Source organism: Vespa mandarinia, chromosome 5 (assembly GCF_050613455.1).
Source record: "Vespa mandarinia isolate Hongniang chromosome 5, ASM5061345v1, whole genome shotgun sequence".
Lineage (NCBI taxonomy): Eukaryota > Metazoa > Arthropoda > Insecta > Hymenoptera > Vespidae > Vespa > Vespa mandarinia.
In genome coordinates this window covers 7165001-7188983 of record NC_140814.1, presented here as the reverse complement: position 1 = coordinate 7188983, position 23983 = coordinate 7165001, and the positions used below count along the sequence as shown (strand labels likewise).

At 35.1% G+C, this 23983-nt stretch overlaps 1 protein-coding gene across 3 annotated transcripts in view; it reads left to right on the top strand.

Annotated features, from left to right (window-relative positions):
- tyn (trynity) overlaps positions 1-22862 on the top strand; it is a 35096-nt gene extending 12234 nt beyond the window's left edge. The window contains exons 1-11 of one of the 3 annotated variants that reach the window (XM_085657373.1): positions 13312-13335; positions 16025-16112; positions 16333-16602; positions 19254-19859; positions 19942-20061; positions 20155-20330; positions 20501-20789; positions 20887-20968; positions 21038-21182; positions 21312-21501; positions 21599-22862. In XM_085657373.1, coding sequence (XP_085513499.1) covers positions 16025-16112; positions 16333-16602; positions 19254-19859; positions 19942-20061; positions 20155-20330; positions 20501-20789; positions 20887-20968; positions 21038-21182; positions 21312-21501; positions 21599-21750 — 2118 coding nt within the window. In that variant the 5' untranslated portion in view covers positions 13312-13335 and the 3' untranslated portion in view covers positions 21751-22862. Of the gene's footprint in view, positions 1-13311; positions 13336-16024; positions 16113-16332; positions 16603-19253; positions 19860-19941; positions 20062-20154; positions 20331-20500; positions 20790-20886; positions 20969-21037; positions 21183-21311; positions 21502-21598 lie in introns of those variants that run through there. The other 2 variants (XM_085657372.1, XM_085657374.1) reach the window with 2 other exon arrangements.
- The last annotated feature ends 1121 nt before the right edge of the window (positions 22863-23983 follow it).

Genomic DNA, 23983 nt, shown 5'->3' with positions numbered 1-23983 from the left:
ATCATTGTCGTTAAGTAAAAAAATCAATACTAGATAAAGCATCATTATTCAATCGATATCAATTTACACTATCATTTTGTAAAAAAAAAAAAGAAAAAGAAACCAAATAAAATAGACGAGAATTTATTACAACTCGAAGTGATACACAGTCGATATTTCGAATGATCAAACGAAGAAAATTATATATTATCCTTTTGATCTATCGATCTTTTAACAATCGTTACAAGAAAAAAGAATCACTTTTCAATTGTTGACCTCACTATATTTTATCTGGTTATTATTATTATTATTATTATTATTTTAACAAATATGAAAATCCTGGTAATCGATGATCGTAATACAAGAGGGAATGTTAAATCGAGAGTAACCGATTACGAAGAGAACGATACCGTTCGGTGACTCGATAAAAAGCTCAATGCCAAGAGTAACTTCCTGCTTCCATCTTCCTGCGAGAGATCAAAGGTGCACGCGCTCTAGCGAGCTTCTCTTCACCCCACTTCTCCTTTCTTTCAACGTGATCTCCTTCACGTGAAAGAAGATTTCTATCGCGGTTGAGAGCGCGCGATACATTCGCCGTTCACGTTATTGCTTTTTCTCGTAGTACGAGATGCCTTCGGACTAACGTGACTCGTTAGAACGGTACACTGGCTGATGTATTTCGAACGTTAGAATTTCTTTTTGTTTTTCTTTTTTTTTTTTTTCTTTTTTTTTTCTCTTTCCTTATCACCTAACACATGATATCTACGAAGGATCCATACAGCATCCGCGTAAATTCGATTAAAAGACAATCTTATAATTATCTTTCAAAACTATCAATAAATTCATACTAACGTTCGTGCTAAAGTCATTTATCAAATTGATTGATCAAATTATCATATTATTATCCATCTTGTCAATAATTTAGTATGAGAATTAACCATCGTATAGTTTGATTTATTTTCTTTTTTTTTTTTTTTTTTTTACACCTATTACTTTATCTTAATGCTTTATCACTGATGAGAAATAATAATCACGATGATATAAGACTGATTTAATCCTCTAAAGATCAATTATTTTTTTAACATTTGAAAAGAAAATTTTACAAATATAATGTAAATCTTATAATAGATATAACTTATATTGTATTATAATACGTATGACTTATATTCAGCGAAGATTAATCTACGGATATAAATTAACTATTGATTTTCTAAAGGAAAAAAAAAAAGAACGAAATAAGACTTGATTAAAAAAAAAACAATAAGATATTACAAGTTATAGGAGTTTGATGAAAAGATCAAGGTAAAAAAAAAAAGAAAAAAAAGAAGGAAACGATCTATGTCGATATCATTTACGATCAAGATTTAATACTAATAGTATATCTCAGAGGTTTTTTTTTTTCTTCTCGTACTAAAGATAATTGATATTATTAGATTTTAATTTCGATCAAATATACAATCTATAATTATTTGTAAAAAAAAAAAAAATAGGAATTGTTCAATTGGCATCCGATTTCTTTCACAAACATTTCTTTTTCGAATTCTTGAGTATGAGAATACCCGTTAGAAAATAGGCGTCGACTAAAAAATAAACAGACGAAGGTAGAGACTAAAAAAGATAAAAATGGTATGTCGATTGGAACGTCTCTCTTTTTCCATCCTTTTTCATTTTCTTCCTATATTACTTTTTACTTTACCATTTTAATCACTTTTTCTGTATTCGCGGTTACGGAAAACGGTTATCACTGGACAATTCCTAAAGCCAACCATTCGATATTCTGTGGCTTCCGACTCTAAGAAAGAGAGAGAGAGAGAGGGAGAGAGAAAACGAAAAGACGATTTGACCACCAGTAGAGATTTATCCATCTTAACCATAGCTTAAACCAAAGCCAAACCATTTCCTCTTTTTTTTCTCTTCTGCTTCTTCTTCTTCTTCTTCTTCTTCTTCTTCATCTTTTTCTCCTTCTCTTTCTTCTTCCGTCTTTCTAAATAATAACATTTTCGAATTCAATTGTTTGATTGATAATGATCTTGAGTTGAATTAAAAGAAAATGATATTTCAAAATATTTTCATTAGATTTTCAACGAGACATTTAAACGATAAAATAATTTTCTCAAAGAGATCATTATTATTTCGATGGTAATTAATTTTTTAATAAAAAAAAAAAAAAAAAAAAGAAAAAAAAAAAAAAGAGTATAATATTTTAACTTTGAATATTTCGAATGAAAAGAATCAAATTTTATTTAGAAAAATAAAAAGAATAATTATTTATATTGTAAATTTTGGAAGAAATAAAAATATATGAAGATAGATGGATAGATAGATACAGAGAAAGAGAGAGAGAGAGAGAGAGAGAATAAGATACAATGACCAATCATCATCGGTCAATCAACAACGACAGCGTATCATTAGTCGTCCTCGAAAGCGACTATGAATAAAAAAAAAAAGCGAAAGATCACGAAACGAGCGCCTGGAGATTGATTAACGGCTATGCAGGCGTGCAGGCGTGCCGGTGTACACTCCCTTCTGTGATCACTCGAAAGAAAATAAATGAGAAGAGAATCGTTCGGGAAGCTTATGAAGAGAAAGAACCATGCGATTTTGCTCTGCGGAATGTTTATTTAAAACTTTTTCATTGGCTAAATCCGGTCCTACGGGTCTCTTATTGCAATATCTTTTTTTCTCTATTTCTCTCTCCCTCTCTCTCTCTCTCTCTCTCTCTCTCTCTCTCTCTCTCTCTCTCCCTTTCTTGTCTACATTTCTCATTCTCTACAGCGTGTAATTCCGCGGCTGATATCAAAGATTATGAACCATTAGTCCCTTTCAATTTCTTTTCCAACCAACTAAAAGAATGAATGATCATTTAGGATCGACAAGGGCAAACGTTAAATCGAGAAATTTATGCGAATGGAGTAATTAGTTGGCGTTGTACAATAACGATCGATTTTAATTAATTATTCCTTAAGACTTAATGGTCGTTAAGATCACGCTGGAAAGTTAATTAGTTGCCTTTTAAATTATATAATTTGATTTTTAAATTTACATGAACGATTTTACGTCTGATAAAAGAGAATCTTACGAATGAAAATAAACGTAATCGTTTCTTCGCACCTTCTCACGATGAATATAAGACTTTTATCTTTTTCTTACGATCATCGTAATGAATTATCATAAACTTAATTTTATTACGAGCATTTCTTGTATGTTCGTGTGCGCGCACGCGCGCATATGTGTGTATGTGTGTGTGTGTATGTATATATATATATATATATATATATATATACATGTGCATTTGTGTATACGTATGTTTTGATTTATTCTCGTCTTAAATTGCTAACCACTACAAAACCGATTGGAATCATTTTCATTGAAATCTCAACAGCGATCGTCTTAGTCGATCATCGATCTGTGGTTTCGGCATTACATAAATCCAAGATGGATTACCTCAAAGCGAAGAAAGCAGTGAAAGTTTCTTTACCTTTCTCGACATTGACCCTCTTTTTTACGCGACCGTGAAAACAAAACACGAGAGTTTACACGATAAATACATATATTCTCTTATGCAATCGTTCCTTACGATAATCTCGAAAGTGATCGTATTATTTTCTTAGCTTCAAATTGTAAAAGTTCTAACACGGTTGACTGTTAGAATCGATTTTGAATAAATCTCGATATCTATCTAATTTAAAATTAATAATTAAAACTGAATTTATGTCGTATTTTAAAATAAATAGAGATAATTATTTGACAATACCTATTATCTTTTTATTTAATAGGCAACTCGTTAATACCCATTCAAGTATATTGTCATGACGTTTCGAACAAAAATTATATTAATATTAATATTAACGAAATACGTCATAATTTACGTGCAAAACTAATACTCTATATTAAATTAAAAACTAATACTTATTTCATGATAAAACTTTTTTTCTTTTTTTTTTTATCATATCTCAGTTTCGACATCGATGTGATCGCGATAAAACGATTTTATGAAAATAAATCAAGGAATGTATTACATTTACCGAAGAAAAGATCCATTTACATAAATGCAAATGGCGGACACGAAACTTAAACGGTTCGGGATGTCGTAGAGACAAAAAAGGAAAAACGAGGATACTCATGCTTCAGGGATATGGCGACGTTAAATCTATAATTATCCTCGTGTATGTGAGTATCCGAAGAGGGTTGGAATTTGAATAGGAAGGAAAGACTTGGTACCGGCTGTTGCCGCTGTTGCTAACATAAGTCTGTTTGATAGTTGCCTAGAGGCGCATAAACGCAAAAGTTGAAAAGCAATTACCGATAATCATCATCGCGGCACTTCAGCGTTAACGTCGCATTCCTAGAAACGAAAACATTCCGCGCGTTACCCATAATTTCGTAAAATGAACGAACGAAATAATGTAACGACGACGACGACGACGACAACGACGATGACGACAACAATTGCGAAACGACGAAGAAAAGAAAAGAAATATGAGGAACGAGGAGCAACGATAAAACGATATTACCATAATGTTTTCCAATTTCTGTGATGAAGAGACACACGTTGAATTTTTATAAAACGTGACTCGCATAATTACAAGAAGCAATTTTGAACGTCATATCTTTTTTCTTGCAATCATTTAATAATATTAACATACGACAGATCGTATCATACATGATAAAATAATAATATGAAGTTTCTTGAGGATTATAAAAAAGAATAATTGGAAAAAGTTTAAACGATTCACCATTGTTAATAATAGTCTCATGATAAAGGATCGAATTAACGAATAGAAAGACTAAGAGTATTAATGGTGAAATTAGCATATACTTAAGTTTTCCATGCGGATTACGTCTTTCCAAGTCCTTAATTTATCGAGCACGTAGCAAAGAGACAAAGGAATCTTCTTCATCGTCGTCTTTTTCTTCTTTAGCTCATTCCTTCTTTCGATATCCCACGACGTTTCCTCGGCACGAAGAACGTTGAATTCAAAAGTTCCATGATGTCGTCGGGATCAATGTAAAAAAGGATCGCGAGCGTTGGTTTAATGTAAACACGAACTCACGCCAGGATCCAATCCCTTCTTCTTCGTCTTCGTCTTCTTTTCCTTGCTGCTATGGCTTCTTCTTTGACTTCTTTTTCGATTATTTCTTCTTCTTTTTGGTTCCTCGTCCGGCTACTTCTATCCTTCTTCTTCTCTCTCGGTATACATCCTCGTCACGAGACTGGCCGTTGAGGTAGATCGTGTCCTTGAGCGGTACATCCAGTTCCTCTTCGATGTTTTTCTTCTTCTTCTTCTTCTTCTTCTTCATCTTCATCTTTCCTTTTCCTCCGCCTCCTGCCGTTAACTCTCTCTCTCTCTCTCTCTCTCTCTCTCTCCCTCTCTCTCTCTCTCTGTCTCCTCCTCTCCTCTTTCTCTTCCTCCTCCTTTTCCTCCTCTCTATTCCTGGCCACTCCATTTGCATCGACCGACAAGAAGCGAGGGGAGAAAAAGAGGACTACTCCTCCTCTTCGAAGAAGAAGAAGAAGAAGAAAAAGGAGGAGGAGGAGGAAGAGGAGGTGGAGGAGAAAGAGGAAAGAGAACTGAGATCCGCTTAGAACGAGTCTTGGAAAAATTGCAAACACGAAGGAAGAGGCATCCACTCGTGGTAGAAGAGGGCAATAGCGAGAAGGCAGAATGTCGTGTAAGATAATTTTACGTGCTGTTACGGCTATAACGTAACATCCATGCTGCGAGAAGTGCGTTCTCTATGGTGAATTAACAACGACTGCCGAGTTACACCTTTGATCTCTTTGAATGTAAACACTCACGCGCTGTGAAAGACGTTAGTTCAAATATCTCGAATTATTTACAAAATTTCTTTTACCTCTTACGTTAGTAATATAAATATTACGAAGAAATTCTTATTTTATTTCTATTACATTTATTCGATATTATATATGTATATATATATATATATATATACAGCAATTTGTTCTAAAAAAAAATCTAATAACTAAATGATTAAGTATCGTATTAACTTAATTTACGTATTATTGCTCTTATATAACGCAATATCCCAACTGAGAGAATCCTAATGGTACGTTCACTATGGTAAATTAACAACGTATACTGCGTCATTCCTTTGATCTCTTCGAATGTAAACACTCACGCTGCGAAGACGTTAGTTCAAGTACCTAGAATTATTTATAAAATTTCTTTCACTTCTTAAAACCTAAATACTTCGAAGAAAATCTTATTCAATGTCTATTATATTTATCCGACAAAATTATATTTACGAAGAGAGAATAGCAATAGCTTGTCGTAAAAGATATAATAAAGAAATGATGAAGTGTCGTGTTAAACTTATTTTACTCGTTACTACTCATATAATGTAATATTCTCGCTGCGAGAATCCGTAAGAGTGCGTAAATTACAATGAATTAATAACGACTACCGAATTACATCTTTGATCTTCTCGAACGTAAACACTTTTTGAAGACATTAATACGAATACGTTGTATTATTTACAAAACATTCTTCATTTCTTATAATCTAAATACCAATTGTTACGTATAATATTAAAAATTTTTATTTTAATGTTATATCTCTATTATTACATTTATTCGATTATATTATACTTTATTATACTATATTTATTCGATTATACTATACTGAGAGAGAAGAAAAACGTTTTTCTTGTAAGAGATGTAATAACGAAATGATTAAAGTATCGAGTAAAATTATTTAATGTAATATCCTCTCTAAGAGAATTCAAACGATACATTCATCACACCGAACGTATCGTTTGATTATATCATAATTGACTAATGAGAACGGACAGCCGTGTTAAATCTTCGTATAATGTTAAACATTTATAATATGTTTTTGTTTATTCATAATGTTTACAAATTTTCATTTCACTTTGAAAATCGATATAAATATCAATATACTGAAGCTAATCAACTTTAACTGAATAAAATAACTAATAAAAGGAAAAGTAATTACGTTGATTACGGTGATAGGAAAAATGCAACTATGCAAAGTGCAAGAGTAAAGCTATGCAACGGATGGCTGCATAAATACATATTAATTAGTGAATCTCATGCGAAATAAGGAAGGGGGAAAAAAAAAGAAAAAGAAAAAAAAAAAAAACAAGAAAAATATATTGAATTAATTTTCTTATCTTCTCTCTCGTGTTTTTTTTTTCTTTTTTTATCTCATGTATCTCGAGTAACACGTTTACCGCTACGATGCGATTAAACCAGAGATAGTACATCGATTTAACTGTAAACGACAGGACTCTTATGTTCTCTCTTTATGAACTTTTTTTCTTCCATGATTTTCGAACTAAATATTTCACATCATTATAACATAAAATAATTGAATCTTCGTCGATTCGTTAGAACGAATTACTATATATTATTTTTCGATATACTACTCGCCGTTTATCGTGCTTTAGATCTTAAGAGTTTTTAATAAAAAAAAAAAAAAAAAAAAAAAAAAAAAAAAAAAAAAAAGAAAGAAATAAATAAATAAATAAGTAAAACTGTTATGAAAATGTAATATTAATTCTTAATATTAATTCTTAAAATATAATATCACAAAAATCAATAAGAACAATTAAAAGTTAATTATGGACGTTAATATTTATTCAATATTAAATGAGAATGATGAAGAATTAATTTTCACGATGATCAGATAAAACTCCAGGTTTCTCGTATTTCTAAAATAATATGATCTTTGAGGATTAATCTAAATTTGAAATTTCAAGGATTAATCAAAAACGTCAGAATAATAACGAATATTCGTTCCGACGAATGAACGTGCATCATTTATTTCTTCCTCGATCTATTTAACATATCTAATCATTTCTAATTCGAACGAACTTACGTTTTTCTATTGGATCATTTCACCTTAGTCCACGTTGAAAAATATCATCTACGTTCCGATCGCTAAACGTTTCTTCCTTTAACGTTTTCTCCCAATGTTTTTATCGGTCGTTCTTTTTATTTTATATTTTCTTTTTTTTTCAAGTGAAAAAAAAAAAAAAAAAGAAGAAAAGGAAAAAAGAAGAAGAAGAAGAAGAAGAAGAAAAAGAGAAAAAGAAAAGAATTGATCTTCGTTCCTATAGATTTCTCAGGGACTTTCTTGTCACCTGCTAGAAAGGAATCGATTTGACGATTCACGACGCTCCTGTTACACGGAATTCGTAACGCTTCAGCAACTTGAACGGTTATCGTTCGCCAAAGAAGCGTACATTTCGCCTCGGTAAATTCCTTTGCATTAGCATTCGTACGTACGTACATACATACATGCATACATATATAAATGCACACATATAGAATCATGTTTATACAGATAGTAGATACATACGCCCGGAGCCACGCGTCCAATGCGTCTATGCATCCAATTTCCGGTATATCCTCCAACGTACATTTCTTCTTCGCCTTCATCCATTATCGTTCGCTTATCGTTCCACGGATGCCTCCTCTTCGCTCGAAGTAAGAAGAGAAAGAGGAGAAGGACTATACGGCGACTATCTCACGCGAATCAAAAGACGGGAGTGGCCGCGAGCCACTTTGCTTTACCCCAACGAATAACCACTGGCTCGTTGAGCAAGGTGCAACTATTCTTCTTCGTTCACTTTACTCTTTTTTTTCTTTTTTTTTCTTTTCTGTTCACTTTTTCTCTCTCTCTCTCTTTCTCTCTCTCTTCCTCTCTTTCTCTCACTCTCTCTCTCTCTCTCTCTCTCTCTCTCTTTCTCTTTTCTTTTTTCGATCTTGTCTCATTTTCTTTTTCACTCATTTCATTTTCTTTTTTAACTTCCCTACCTCGTTCTATCTCAATCTTTACCATTTTTTTTCTTATGCCTTCATATTTCTTTACTAGTTATCCTTTTTCCTCCTATTTTATCTTTTAAATAAATGATGCAATTCTAACATAAACGTTTTCTTTTTCATTTGAATTATCGATAACTATGAATATTTATGTATGCGCATATTATTCATATATATATATACTTATCTATTTAAAGTGAGATTATATATATATATATGCATGTACACATACATACATATATCTATATATATATATATATCGATTCGTTTATAACACAAATCTTCTTTTTTCTTTCCCTTCCGGTATTTCTTTCTCCCTCTCTCCCTCTCTCTCTCTCTCTCTCTTCATCATCTTTGACTTTTATTTTATTTCTTTTATTATCTCTCATTCAAAATAACACCGAAGCGTTTTTCCAACATCATATCTACATATATGCATATACGTAGGCTAAATAGCCCGTTATATGAATAAGCGATGAGATAATTAAAGCAGATCGAAGGAAGATCGTCATTTCGATAATAATTTTCGTGAAATAAAGCGGAAAATATAATTGGAGAGAATTTCCGATTTCAATAATTCTATTCGTGACCGATGTAATTCAAGAGATTTTCTCTCTCTCTCTCTCTCCCTCTCTATTTCTCTATTTCTCTCTGGATATCTTATCTCATTGTCTTATCTCATAGACTTTATAGTTTTCCTTTGCACGCGAGTCTTTCTTTCCTTTCCGTTTGTTCTTCCTTCTCTCACGAGTACCGAACAAAACTGCCACTTTGTCGAACTACCTGGCAACTTCCTTGCATTATCCGGTGCTTGATCTCTTGCTGGATTGAAGTACTACGACGATTCGAGGCTCGTGCATTCTTTCTAGTGATGATGATGATGATGATGATGATGATGATGATGATGATGATGATGATGATGATGATGATGATGACGATTATTAGATTGATGATGCAGGACAAGAAGAAAAAGAATATAAAAAAGAATAAGTAGAAAACGATGAAATAGTAGAAGAAAAAAAAGAAGAAGAAAAAAAAAGAAGAAGAAGAAATAGAACGGCGAATAAAGTTGTTTTCTCTTACGATACTTAACGAATCCTTATCGTCGTCATCATCGGGAAGGCTTTAATCATCGTAAAAAAAAAAAAAAGAAAAAAAAAAATGAATTATCCTTCGCACGCTAGCGCGAAGAAAAAAGATATTGTTGCCCTCTTCTCGAATAGGAAGTTCTTCGAATAGACGTTTATCAAAAGGCAATAGGTCTTCGGTTGGTACATTCGTTGGTTAGTTGGCAGCACGTCTTGCCAGTTCGCCCTTTAATCCAAGCTAATAACACAGAGGAAGACGAGACGTTGTGTCGGGTAAGAAAACGAACTCGAAGGATACACCACACCAGTGAATTATAATTCTTGTTGTGCCGGCGTGGGTATATTGCGAGAAGGGAAGTCAAGGGCTTGGAAAGGTCGTTGTACTACGTAAGATCGAGAGAGAGAGAGAGAGAGAGAGAGAGAGAGAGCCTGCGAACATAATCATATTTCTTACTTTACCTCCCCCGTTCTTACAACTACTTCCCAGTGAGCTCTTCTAATACTTCGTCGTCGAATACTCACGAACCAAACTGCTAATTATTACTAGCGATTTATCGAGATCCGTTTGGCATTGGATCGATCGATGCTCGGTAGATCGTTATCATTGAAAAGAAAAAGAGAGAGAGAGAGAGAGAGAGAGAGAGAGAGAGAGAGAGAGATAGTAGCATATCCATCTATTGGATTCTATCTTCTCACGGTATATTTACACGGCCAACTTCCTCTTGTAAATTCCAACGATGATCTAGTGATTTATAGGATCGACGAAACCAGCCGGAAAAATGATCTACGAGGTGGTAGTTGGAAGAGTACCTCTAGTCGGTTGTTGGCCAACGGGTGCCGTCCTAGGAAAAAGAGATCCAAGAGTTGGATATACCTTACCTATACTCTCCTATGTATATATATATATATATATATATATATATATATATATATATATATATATATACATGGAAGAGAGCACCTATCCAGCAGGAAGCTCCAGACCGATTTACGTTCCTTCATTGTTTATGAATCCCTCGCTTTAAACGAGAACCACCTGGCCACGTTCGCCTTTCTCTTTGCTTCTTTCCCTTCTTCCTTATTCTTCTTTTTCTTTTTCTTTTTCTTCTTCTTGTCGTCGGGACCAACCAGCGTTCTTCTCGCTTGTCTCGTTCCCTCGATCTCATTGTTTATGAATCCGCGCTAGCCGAGAGTGCTACCGTCTAACGCCATGAGCTTTGCTCGTGGATCGAGTTCATCGAGTTCATCGCGGTTCCTCTTGACCCGAGTATCTACGTAAGTAACTACGTACGAAAACATTTTAATATTTCAATGGAAAAGAGAGAACTATAAACTCTCTCTCTCTCTCTCTCTTTCTCTCTCTTTTACTTTCTTGGAATAAATAAAATAAAGCGACATAGAAAATCTCTCGAGTAAAAACGATCGAGAAGCTCGAGTAACTAAAATGAGATAAAAAAGGAATGAACTATGAGAGAGAGAGAGAAAGAGAGAGAGAGAGATAAAGAAGTTTGAAAGATTCTCCTTCTTCCCTTAGGGACTCCACGATCCAACGATTTCCTTATCGATCTTTGGTTACACACCGACTGTTGGACAACGCGATTTCTCAAGAAGCCGGACTTCTATTGGTTGGTCATAGAAGTTAACTTATTTCATAGCCCTTCCCTATCTTCGAGTCAATGTTCCTGACTATGTTTATGTGTGCATGTATTAAAGCTAAGAAAGAAAAAGAAAGAAACAGTATTTATTCCTCTTCTTCTTCTTCTTCTTCTTCTTCTTTTTCTTTTTCAATACTCCTTTCTACCCCACGCAAATTCCACCTACAAGCAGCTCGATCCATTACGATAAACCCCTACATTGTCCTGATGTGAATCGAACGTTTCCTAGCAATGGGAGTTAAGGTAACTATCCAAACTCCAACACCAATTTACCATCTACTAACATATGGAAAATCGTGCGAACTTGGCTCAGAACCAATTAATTATAAAAAAAAAAAAAAAATAATATCATGAAGAGTATAATTTTCATTACTTTACCTCATTCCCTTCCTCCCTCTCGTTTAACAACAGAGCTAATTAACGTAATGTACCGAGCATTGCATATAAGCATAATGATTTTCCCAAACAAAAGGTAGTTTTCCATAAATCTTGAATTAGTTCCGGAAGGCGATCGTCGAGGTTTAAAGTCAGGATCGCATATTCCCTTTCCGATGGGCTCCCGATGATCCTTCGTCCTAAGAGGGAAGAATTCTGATGGGATACGAGTTACGAAGAATAATATCTATCTACTAGCAAACTCCTTTCGGTTTACCAAGTTGGTAAGAATATAAAGCACGGTACCATCTTAGGAGTAGACGATTTGAAAGGGAAGCCATTAATCCCCTTGCCGGTGACGTACGAGAGAGCATAAATCTGCATGTTCCAGTAGTCGGTCCAAGCTAAGAAGCATCCACCATACTTGCTACTTACCGCAAGAGCAAGATCATGATCGCGATCATACACAGACTGGAATTTATCTCGATCGTTGGCAATAGCCGTAGGATGGGACCGAAGACATGGGAAGATGGCCTTGAAAAGGTGCGATTCCGGAAGGAAACGATCAATGCCATTTTTATATATATATATATATATATATATACATTTTTTTTTTCATCGGTCAACAGGCCATTGCTCTCATGTCAGAGAATGCTAATTTTGAAGCATCAAGGAGATCGTCGGTAATCTTTGTGAACGAATGTCGCAGTTCATTAAACACGCCCCATAAGGGTAGTTAGACCTTGAATTACGTTACAATCATGCTCGATGCTCTCAGTAAAGTATCGTTTTACGGCGTTACATGGTTTCATCGTAAACGTATAAACGCTTCGGAGATTTCACGATCTGCCGTCATGGTCGTGATCTTCCATATAATCACCGATGAAAGATAATATCTATCTATCTATCTATCTATCTATCGATGAACGGCAGCTCTCAGTGAATAACTTGATATTATTCAATTATGTTATTTACGATGAAGATAATTAATGTGACGATTTAGATTCCGAATAAAAAGATTGTAAGATGATAAAAAAGCTTATTCGAGAAAAGCTCGATCGTGATCGATAAAATCGTATCTATTTGTCATTTTCACGACGATACCTATGAAAGAAAAAAAAAAAATAAAAAAGAAAAAAAAAAGAAAAGCAAATCCATTTTCTTCCAAGAGATTAACGAATTTCTTCCTGATAAAGAAATCCTCTCTCGATCGTCGATCAATTTCATTAGGTACATACATATCTTTTTGATCTCTGTAGTTACGAAACGACGGAATCACGAAGAAGCGTAGCGTAACGAAGAAGATGATCTTAGACAGCAGAGTTTCGAGAGAGAGAGAGAGAGAGAGACTTTCCAAGAGGTAGAACATCTCGAGTGAACTCGTCGACCAGGTTTCCTCCAACCACCGTAGACCGGTTGTGACGTAAAGGTCAGGCTACGACTACCGTAGATAGTGCGACATTAAAGTTTGCACTCTTGCTATCTTGTACTTGGCTCGTTCTCTATCTTCTTCTTTTTCACTCGCTAGACAAAATTATCGAAGTCATTAGAAACCCATAAAAACCGCATTCGAAGTTTCCCATAAGAATCCTAAACATGCTTGAAGTTACTATCAACAAGTGGCACCGTTAGTCCAAAGAAGTGACCATAATTATATGCTTAATTTAGATTTTGCGGCATTCTTAAAAGGTAAAAAAAAACTCTCTCTCTCTCTCTCTCTCTCTCTCTCTCTCTGTCTCTCTGTTTCTTTCTCTCTCTTTTCACGATGTTAATAATATTCTTTGAAAATACCACTATGATCTTATGCGAGACCACGAGTGAAATCTGTGCTTTTTTCTTTTAAGAGAAAAAAAAACAGAAAGAGAGAGAGAGAGAGAAGTAAGAGCATTAATCTTCGTAACAGTGCATCAACCCGCCCGCTCGTGAACCTAAGCACATTCCTCATTGTTAGCGCCGACTTTGCCACGGTGGTGGAGGTCATGGCAAGGAAAAGGAGAAGAAGAAGAAGAAGAAGGGGAAGGTATGAACCTTTGACCTCGGAACCAGCCACGACAAAGCTCGCTATCTCTTTTTCTCTCTCTCTCTCTCTCTCTCTCTCTCTATCTATCTATCTCTCTCGTTCACATCGTCGTCTTACTATGACCTCGAATGCAATCTGACGACAACAATTGTACTGAATCCTTCCAATTTCCTCGGTCATTCAAGCAAAACCTTTATTAACCAATCGAAATACGTCAATCGCTTAACGTTGAATTAACATTAACGTTCCATTGGAATTAACGAAGACATAATACTTATATAGATGTAGTAGAAAAGTACAAGAAAACGACCATAAGGATACTACGAGTTCATAGGATAGCCTTAGGAGGAACGAACGAAGAAATCCAGGAAGCGAATCGTAAATGAGCCGAAGGACGATTCTGGCGAACTTTACAGCTTATCCTTGGTTAAAATTACCGAGTGAAACTCGCCATTTTGTAATCGTAAAATACTTTGGTACGTAGGAAGAATATACATGTAAGAAAGAGAGAAAGGGATAGATGAGAAAGAGGAGCAAAGAGAGAGAGAGAGAGAGAGAAAGAGAGAGAGAAATAACGACGTACGATTTAAAGAGCTTATCTTAATCTTTAACTTCCACTTCGATACGTGCGAACTCTCGCGAGGATGATCGCTTAATCTGTCGCTTAAGAGAAGGAACAAGAAAAGAGAAATAGATAGATAGATAGATAGATAGATAGATAGATAAATAGATAGATAGAGCAGGACAGAAAATAGAAGAAAAAAGTACTCTATCCAGATACTCGGCCGGTTAGCCAAGTGGAAGAATGAATAGCGAGCAAAGCAACTGGATAAGCGGATGGTACTTTCTCAAGGACAGATAAAAACTAGTAAGAAGAAGTAATCCAGGAAGCGAGGAGGAGTTCATAAAACGCGAACAAAACGCAAAAGAAGGGAAGTCGACAGCTCCACATGTTTCCAACTGGTACACTTACATACATGAAAATTGCTCTTACGGCTTTGAGAAACATCCACTGACTTCCTTTTCTCTTCGATCATCGGATCGTATTTAAAGGATTTTTATAAACCAACCCGTTCTCAGCGGGCGCCGATGAAGCATGAACCTAGTACTCTTGCCATTCGTTCAAGTACTCGATGGATAAACCGGCCTCCATGATTAATATAGGATCGTATCTACTTATTTCTCTTTATCGAATCATCCAATTTCTCCGTTCTATTTTTTTATTTTTTTCTCAACAAAAATTTGACATATCAATCCTGTAGACGTAACATAAATTCAAATGACCGTGTTTATCGATATAAATAATGTCAGAATATTTTTTACTACATTTTCAATATTCAAAATACTCAACATTTTCCCCTTTAAATATTTATTATATCTATTATCGATTTATAAGTATTGTAATATTGAAATTGTTGGTAAAAAAAAAAAAAAAAAGAAAAAGAAAAAAAAAAGAAAAAAATCTGAAGGAATATAGTAATATTTATTTAAATACAAAATACTAAAAGATAAAATATAAATTGTAAATATCTAATATACGTACATCTAAGGAATAATATATATGCAAATAAATGTTGATACTTCAGAAAAATAATTGCACTTATTTTTCATATTCCTAAAGAGATATATCTCACTAGTCTATCACCTTCTATGAATTAATTTAATGAACACGCCAAAGAGAGAGAAAGAACGAGAGAGAGAGAGAGAGAGAGAGAGAGAGAGAGAGAGCAATAATTACTTCAAGTGCTATTTGCAAAGTAATTATCTGAAGTCATTAACAAAACCTTGCACATTATCTCTACGAGTTTATACTTCTCGAATACTTGCACGCAATACGATCAGGAATGCTGCGTGGAAACGCAAACGTTGCGTCACACTCGAGGGTGATCGAGTTCGCTTTGATATCCAAGAGAATCCGCTTAGAAACATGAGACAATGATGGTGATGATAACGATGGTTGTTGTTATTGTTGTTGTTGTTGTTGTTGTTGTTGTTGTTGGTGGTGGTGATGGTGGTGATGGTGATGGTGGCGAGGACTCGTACCGCGACAGATTTTAATCAAGATCTTACAAGGTAATTTCTCTCTCTTCTTTTACAGATGGGCTCGTTCGAGATCGGCACAGCCGCAGCTGCAACTGCGGGACTGATAGTCATGGCGATGTTAAGCAGTGGTCACGCTGCATTGGGTAAGTATTCCAACTGGAATACAGATTAAGCATACCTGCTATTCTCTGAACAATCTCGACCCAAGTTCCTCTTACCAGTCTAGAATACAATCGATCGAAAAGAAAATTTCTTTATCGATCAAGAAAGAAATGATTTATTTATTTTTTTTTCGTGTCGAATGACACAACCTGATGTTATCATATTCTTCTTTTTCTTTTTTTTTTTTTGTTTTTCTTTTAGCAAGAACAGCGTTCGAGAAATTAACTGATTTCGATTACCGAGGTACGACTTATTACAGTGTTAGAAATTTATCGCTTTACGAGTGTCAAGGTTGGTGCCGAGAGGAAGCTGAATGCCAAGCTGCAGCTTTCTCCTTTGTAGTAAATCCTTTAGCACCGATGCAGGACACTCTTTGTCAATTACAAAATGAAACGGCAGCTACCAATCCAGCAGCTCAACCTCAACGTGCTGTGAACATGTATTACATGACGAAACTGCAGATCAGATCAGGTGAGTCCTTTGTTTTTGTTAATATCGATTGAAATACGTAGAAAATTGATAAAAACTAATCTGTCTTGTTAAGGATCGAAAAAATGTCGAAAAATCGTCGACGAATCTATTTAAAGATCTTCCTAAAAATCTACCCAATCTTTTAAAGAACAATCAGATCCTTACTAACGAATTTTTCGAACCATTCTTAGGCCTATTGACAGGATTATAAATCTCAAGAAGATTGCTTGGGATTAGAAAGAAAGGGAATAGGTAAGAAAGCGTTTGAAGAAAAGAGAGGACGGGTCGGGGGAAAAGAAAAAGAAAAAGAAAAAGAAAAAAAAAAAAAGATGAGGGGAAAGTTAAAGACTAGGAAATATCGGTCGGTAAGAATACGAAAAGAAATTTTGTGAATGAGCCATGAAAATCAGTAATGATTTTTGTACTTGCAAAGGGTCTACCAATTTGAATGGACAAACAATAAACACCCTGGTGGTACCTAAAGATAGGTACGATGGGTACAGTCCAGAGATAAGAGTAAACTACTAATAACCAGAAATGGACTGTGTTCCTTGAGGTGTCGAAATATACCTAAGGGATTTTTTTTTAATCTCTAATATTGGTTTAACGAATCTGCTGGTACCAAACCTTCGAAGATTTATATACGCTTTAAAACCCTCATAAAATGTACCCTCTACCATCTTACGAATAGAAAGTACAGAAAGAAAGAGAGAGAAAGAAAGAACTGAGTCCTTACAGTCGTTGAGTCACGCTCGAAAGAATGATCAAAGAGACTTCGAGGAAGTTTCTTTTGCTGCTTCGTGCTTCTTCGAATTCCTTAAAAAAACCTTTGGGCAGGCGCCTCTTCTTGCGAGTCTAGCTGTGAATCCAACGATCGTTAAGAACCGCAATCAATTTTAAATTATCTTACTTACGGATCAAATTTTATGGGGGAAAAAAAAAAAAAAACCGCTGAATTATTTTTTTTTTCCACAATTTTCACGCTAAAATTTTTTCCTTCCACGATTATTCACATTATATCTTCGTACGGAAATTCAAAATTAATAAATTCTTTTTTCATATCATATATAAGATAACGCGAACGTAATAATATAAGAAAATGTTTAGCTTGAACTTCTCTGATATACGAAATTTTTTATGAACAAGATCCTAATAGATTTTATTTTCATCAAAAATAAATCAATAGAGAAACTTGTTCAAAGGAAAATTCCATGAACATTGAAATTTCGATGGATACTTAATAAAACTTTCACTTTCGAATAAATCCTATACAAACAATATTTAAAAAGAACATAACGCAATAGGATAATATAATAATAAAATAGGTGAAAACTAATTTTATACAATGATAAATTATTTTGTATTTCCTATGCGGCAAATATATACAAGATATATTTATATCTATCTTTATTAATAAATAAATGAGAAAGTAAAGTTCGAAGACACCCTCTTTAAACGTATTAAAAGCAAAATAAACTCTAAATATAAATGAGGAGCGAAGGAAGAAAAGTTTTTTTAACGGGTCGCTAAGTTTAAAAATAGTTAAGAATGTTAGTCTCTTTTTCTCTCTCTCTCTCTCTCACTCTCTCTTTCTTCTTTCTGTCTCTGTCTCTCTCTCTCTCTCTCTCACTCTCTCTTTCTTCTTTCTGTCTCTGTCTCTCTCTCTCTCTCTCTCTCTCCCTCTCTTTTTCCACATTTTATATATGATAGTCCATCACGCCACAATCGAGTACTCGAATTTCTCGCGGTCGTACGTGCGATTTGTCATGCACGATCTTGGATTCATACGACACGGTGAATCATCCGTGAAGAAGTCACGCATCGGTTCGTTGGCACCAAGTAACAATTTGAGAAGCGCCGCTTTTCGCGGCAAGCTTCCTCGAAGGAAAAGAAATTGGAACGGGTGAGCACCGACATCATCATCATCATCATCTCTCTCTCTCTCTCTCTCTCTCTCTTTCTCTCTGTCTCTTTCTCTATCTCTCTGTCTGTCTGTCTGTCTGTCTGTCTGTCTGTCTGTCTGTATTTTTCTCTTTCTTAATTCGCGTGCCAAAAAGTCGTAAAGAAGAGTAGCGTGCGTCATCGTCAGCATGGTCAACTTGCCAAGTCACATGTGTCTTCGACTCGTGATTTCAAAACGGACGTGCCTTTTCTGGTCTCGCCTGTTTTTAAATCTCGTGATCGATGAACCACGAGATCCTTTGTTTTTTTTCTGATCCACTCTTCATCCTCCTCTATTTTTCTTCACCAACACCATCGAAGATAACTGTATAACGAACGTTGATTTCTTTCACACGATATTACCGTTCCACATCGTCGTTATAAAACGATCGTAAAGCTTGGGGATATATATTGAGTGCAAATCGATAAAAGTTTCCCAGGTATCCTACGGATAATCCAAGAAATTATTGTCGAGTCGAGAAGAGAAGTAAAACGAAACGGCTAAATTCAGACTAACGTATAAAATAGAATCTTTCTTTTTCCTTCTTTCTTTAAGTTTTCTCGTTCTTTTAGTTGTCCAAATAAATTTCTTCATTTCTTTTTACACATGATAAATATCGTTAATAGATTTATTCGAATTGAAAGAAAGATAATTTCCTTTAAAATATAGATATTTTTATTTAATCTATAATCCCTCTCGATAATTACAGAAAACGTATGTCTCCGACCATGGTCCTTCGAACGTATACCAAATAAAATGATTCGTGGATTGGACAATGCACTCATTTATACATCGACGAAGGAAGCCTGTCTCGCTGCCTGTTTGAACGAACACAGATTTACCTGCCGATCTCTCGAATATAATTACGTTACTCTTCAGTGTCATCTCAGTGACTCCGATCGACGTACCACCGGGCAATACGTTCAATTCGTCGATGCTCAGGGTGTCGATTATTTTGAAAATCTTTGCTTGAAGGGAAAAGAAGCTTGCAAGTCTCAAAGGATCTTTCAAATTCCTAGAATCGGAGTCGCCGATGACAAAGTCGCTCAATACGCTGGTCTACATTATTATACCGATAAAGAGCTCCAAGTTCAAAGCGAATCTGCATGCAGATTGGCCTGCGAAATTGAGAACGAGTTCCTTTGCAGATCGTTCCTTTATCGTGGCGCACCTCAAGGATCGGCTTATAATTGTCATCTATTTCATTTGGATCATTGGACTCTTCCCGACGGACCTTCGACCTATCTTAACGCTGAAAGACCACTGATCGATAATGGTGAACGAGTTGGAACCTATTTCGAAAACTTTTGCGAGAGTAAGTAACGAAACTTTTTCTCAAATATTTCTCTTAAACACGTAAATCTTTTATAAATAATTTTATATTTGAATTTATTTAGAAGGCACCGGACCACTCGCAGATCCGCTTCCGGTCGTCTTCGAAACTACAGAAGATCCTACGGTGAATAATCTGACAAGGAACGATATCAACTGCGATAAAACTGGCACCTGCTATGATGGTAATCCTCAATAATGATTTTCTCTTCATCGACATTATATCTATAAGATTAAACGATAAAGTCTCTCATATCGTAATCATTTCACGTTCACAGTATCTGTCGATTGTAAGGACACACGTATAGCCGTTCAAGTTCGTACAAATAAGCCATTCAATGGTCGTATCTATGCCCTCGGACGTTCTGAAACTTGCAATATCGACGTTATCAATAGTGATCTCTTCAGACTCGACTTAACGATGAGCGGACAGGATTGTAATACGCAGAGCGTGGTAAGTGTCTTTCATATATGACGAGTGATGGAAAAAGATAAAAAAAAAAAAAAAGAAAAAAAAAAAGAAAGAAAAAAGAAAAAGGGAAAAAAATGAAAAAGAAACAAATCTCACGAAAACTTAGCTTCGTGTCGCAAAATTTTCCTCAAACTCTCTGTTCATCATGGCAGCGTGACGGTTTTCAGACTGGCATCTACTCGAACACAGTGGTACTCCAACATCATTCGGTGGTCATGACAAAGGCTGATAAAATCTATAAGGTGAAGTGTACTTACGACATGTCATCGAAGAATATCACTTTCGGGATGATGCCTATCAGGGATCCGGAAATGATTAGTATCACTAGTGCACCCGAAGCACCACCACCAAGGATACGCATTCTCGATAGCAGATCAAGAGAAGTGGAAACCGTAAGAATCGGAGATAAATTGACGTTTAGGATCGAAATACCTGAAGACAGTAAGTATCGTAAATTGAATAAAAATTCAATCGAAATATTACGTTAATTCTATCTGAATAATAATAAACATTTAATTTTCATTTATTTCGATAACAGCACCTTACGGAATCTTTGCTCGCAGCTGCGTTGCTATGGCCAAGGACTCGAAAAGCACCTTCCAAATAATCGACGATGAAGGGTTAATATTTTTTTACTAGATCGAAATTGATCTATCTAAAAGGGATCTCATGGAACGATGTAATTTTAGATGCCCAGTGGATCCCTCGATATTCCCGAGCTTCACGCCAGACGGTAACGCCCTTCAATCGGTCTACGAAGCCTTCAGGTTCACGGAATCTTATGGTGTCATCTTCCAATGTAACGTCAAGTATTGTCTCGGACCATGCGAACCGGTAATAAAAACTTTATTAACGTCTAACCTCGAGCTCGTAAACAGAGACATATTTTTCTCATACCTTGCGTGCCGAAACTCGAAAAGGAAGGGAAAAAGTTTAACAGCGTTTCATGTTGCTCGTTGACAGGCTGTTTGCGAGTGGGGACGTGAATCCGTTGAATCATGGGGCAAAAGACGTCGAAGGAATGTCATGAATGCTACCGAAGAGAAAGCTGAGGACATGACTCTTTCTCAAGAGATTTTAGTCTTGGATTTCGGTGATGAGAAACAATCAGATTTCCTCAAAAGCGATGCCAGCATAGACTTCAATGAAGCAGGTAAAACGCTATAAAAAAAGATTTACAATCTATTTGTACGTCGGATTAATGTTCGCCCACACCATTTTTCATTCTTTTTCATTTTTTTTTTCTGAAGACAAAACCGTGACCATCGTAGAACCATGCCCGACAAAGACATCGGTACTCGCATTAGGAGTCACGTGTGCTCTTCTGGTTCTTATCTACATCTCTACGATCTTTTGCTATTACATGAAGAAATGGTTGTCACCGCGGAAGATGATGCCTTGAAAAGACTCGTTTTATACCTGCAAAAACGAATAGGACAAAAAAAAGACGAGTACGGGGAAATGTTTTTATACGATATACACATATACACAACACATAAGTACACTTTACCTTGCGACAATAATATCATACATTATACGAATATCTCATACGCGTGAGAAGTATCACGATGAAAAATCGGCGATATTTGTCGAACGGGACAAAGAGAAAAAAAAAAAAAAGAAAAGGAAAAAAAAGAAAAAAAAATACTGAAAAAAAGAATTAAAAAAAAAAAAAAAAAAAAAAAAAAAGAAGAAGAGAAAGGAGGACTCGTCGAACCTAATCGCTCTGTCTTAAAATTATTCACATATCATTGTTTCATCGACAATTTTGATACCTGCCGACGGCATATAGGAGATCCATACAAAATGTCATGAGGTCGTAGCACGCCGTAACACGTGCCGATCTCTTTCATCAATAATATTCAGTGACACTAATTATAGAATAATTTCGAAGTAACGTTCAACGTATCGGCTACCATTTTGCTCAATACGATAGAGTCACAAGACGGGACATTGTGCAACGTCTTAACGACTTTCGATCCTGTTGATGTGTTACTCAAGTACACTAATTTAAGAATCTATCCTTCCACATTCACATTCATGCTCGCGCATAAACATAGTATCGTATACGTTCATATACGTATTTATTGATTTTAATTGATGAGCGATTAGATTCGATAAGAAAAAGAAAAAAAAAAAAAATAAGTATACTACTTATTTAAGAAAATTTTCTAAATAGAATTATCTCATATTTCTCTCTCCTTCTCTCTTTCTTTCTCTCACTCTCTCTCTCTCTCTCTGTCTGTCTCTCTCTGTCTCTTTCTCTCTCCCTCTCTCTCTCTCTCTCTCTCTCTCTCTCTCTCTCTCTCTCTCTCTCTCTCTTGTAGCTACTTCTGATCGGGTTGCAAGAAGATAATCTCGATCGACGTAAATTCGAAAAAGTTTTATGATATAAACGACGAATAACGATCGAATTTTTATTATTTTCCATAAGTGTCGACTTATAACCCGTATCAAGACTAGCGATATTTAAAGGTTCACGCTTCACTAACGTTTCTAACGATACAGATAGAATTAAGGTAGCGATTAAGCAAAGTATGCGAGCATAAGAGAAAAATAAGAAAGGAAGAAAGAAAGAGAGAAAGCACTGGTACATATGCGCGATCGATATTCTCGATTTCGTTCTTGACGCGACGTACGTTAGCAAACAGAACGACGATAATATCGTATACGTACGTTCTCAGAGTCGAAAGAAATACTCCGTACAGTTTCATAGTTTTTGGTGGTGCGCATGGAAATTCCATTCCATTAATCGTATAAGATTTAACAACGTAACGTAAAGTTTATCTCATTAATAATAAAACTACAGTCTATTCACGATCATGCGAAATTTCGAAGAAAATTTTCCTCGCGAAGCGTCGATAATTCTTCGATCGGGGTCCGGTGCGAATTATTTTTTCGTAATATCGCACTGAAAGAAGAAGAAGAAGAAGAAGAAGAAGAAGAAGAAGAAGAAGAAGAAAAAAAAGAAAAGAAAAAAAGAAAGAGAAAAAAGAAAAGATTTAATTAACGTATGCTTGTGAATCGACTGAAGTGCAGCAAGACATTCGGTTAAGGTGCTTACTCTTTAGAGTTCGAGCTCTCTGCGTATTGTCCGTAAAATAAAATTTATCTGAATCACGAAAGTTAAACAAAAAGATCAATTTAATCGTCGAAATGATTTATTGTTATTTATTAATCGGTATTGGATATCTCTTTTTATTTCTACGATTTTGTTTATCGTTAGTGTAATAAAACGAATCAAGTGTTTATTACAAAAAAAAGAAAAAAAAAAAAAAGATAAAAAAAAAAAGAAGCACTCTAATTCAAGTGACTGATAACGAACGAGAAAAGAAAATTTGCGTAAGGGCTATCGTACGAGAGCTAAAACAAATACAAAATGTATATATTACGACGTTTATTGTATTAAGCATTCAGAGAACAAAACACATTACTATCAATATCATATGCATTTGTACTCTATTTATAAATATAAATATATAAATATATATATGTGTATACACAATACGAAAATAGAATGAATGTCTTTTTATTATTAATTATAAGCGAGGATCAATGTCGGCGAGAACTTCTTTCCACACAAATCCATCAACAATACCGGTTCAATAGCAACCTTTTCTTCCTCTCTCTCTCTC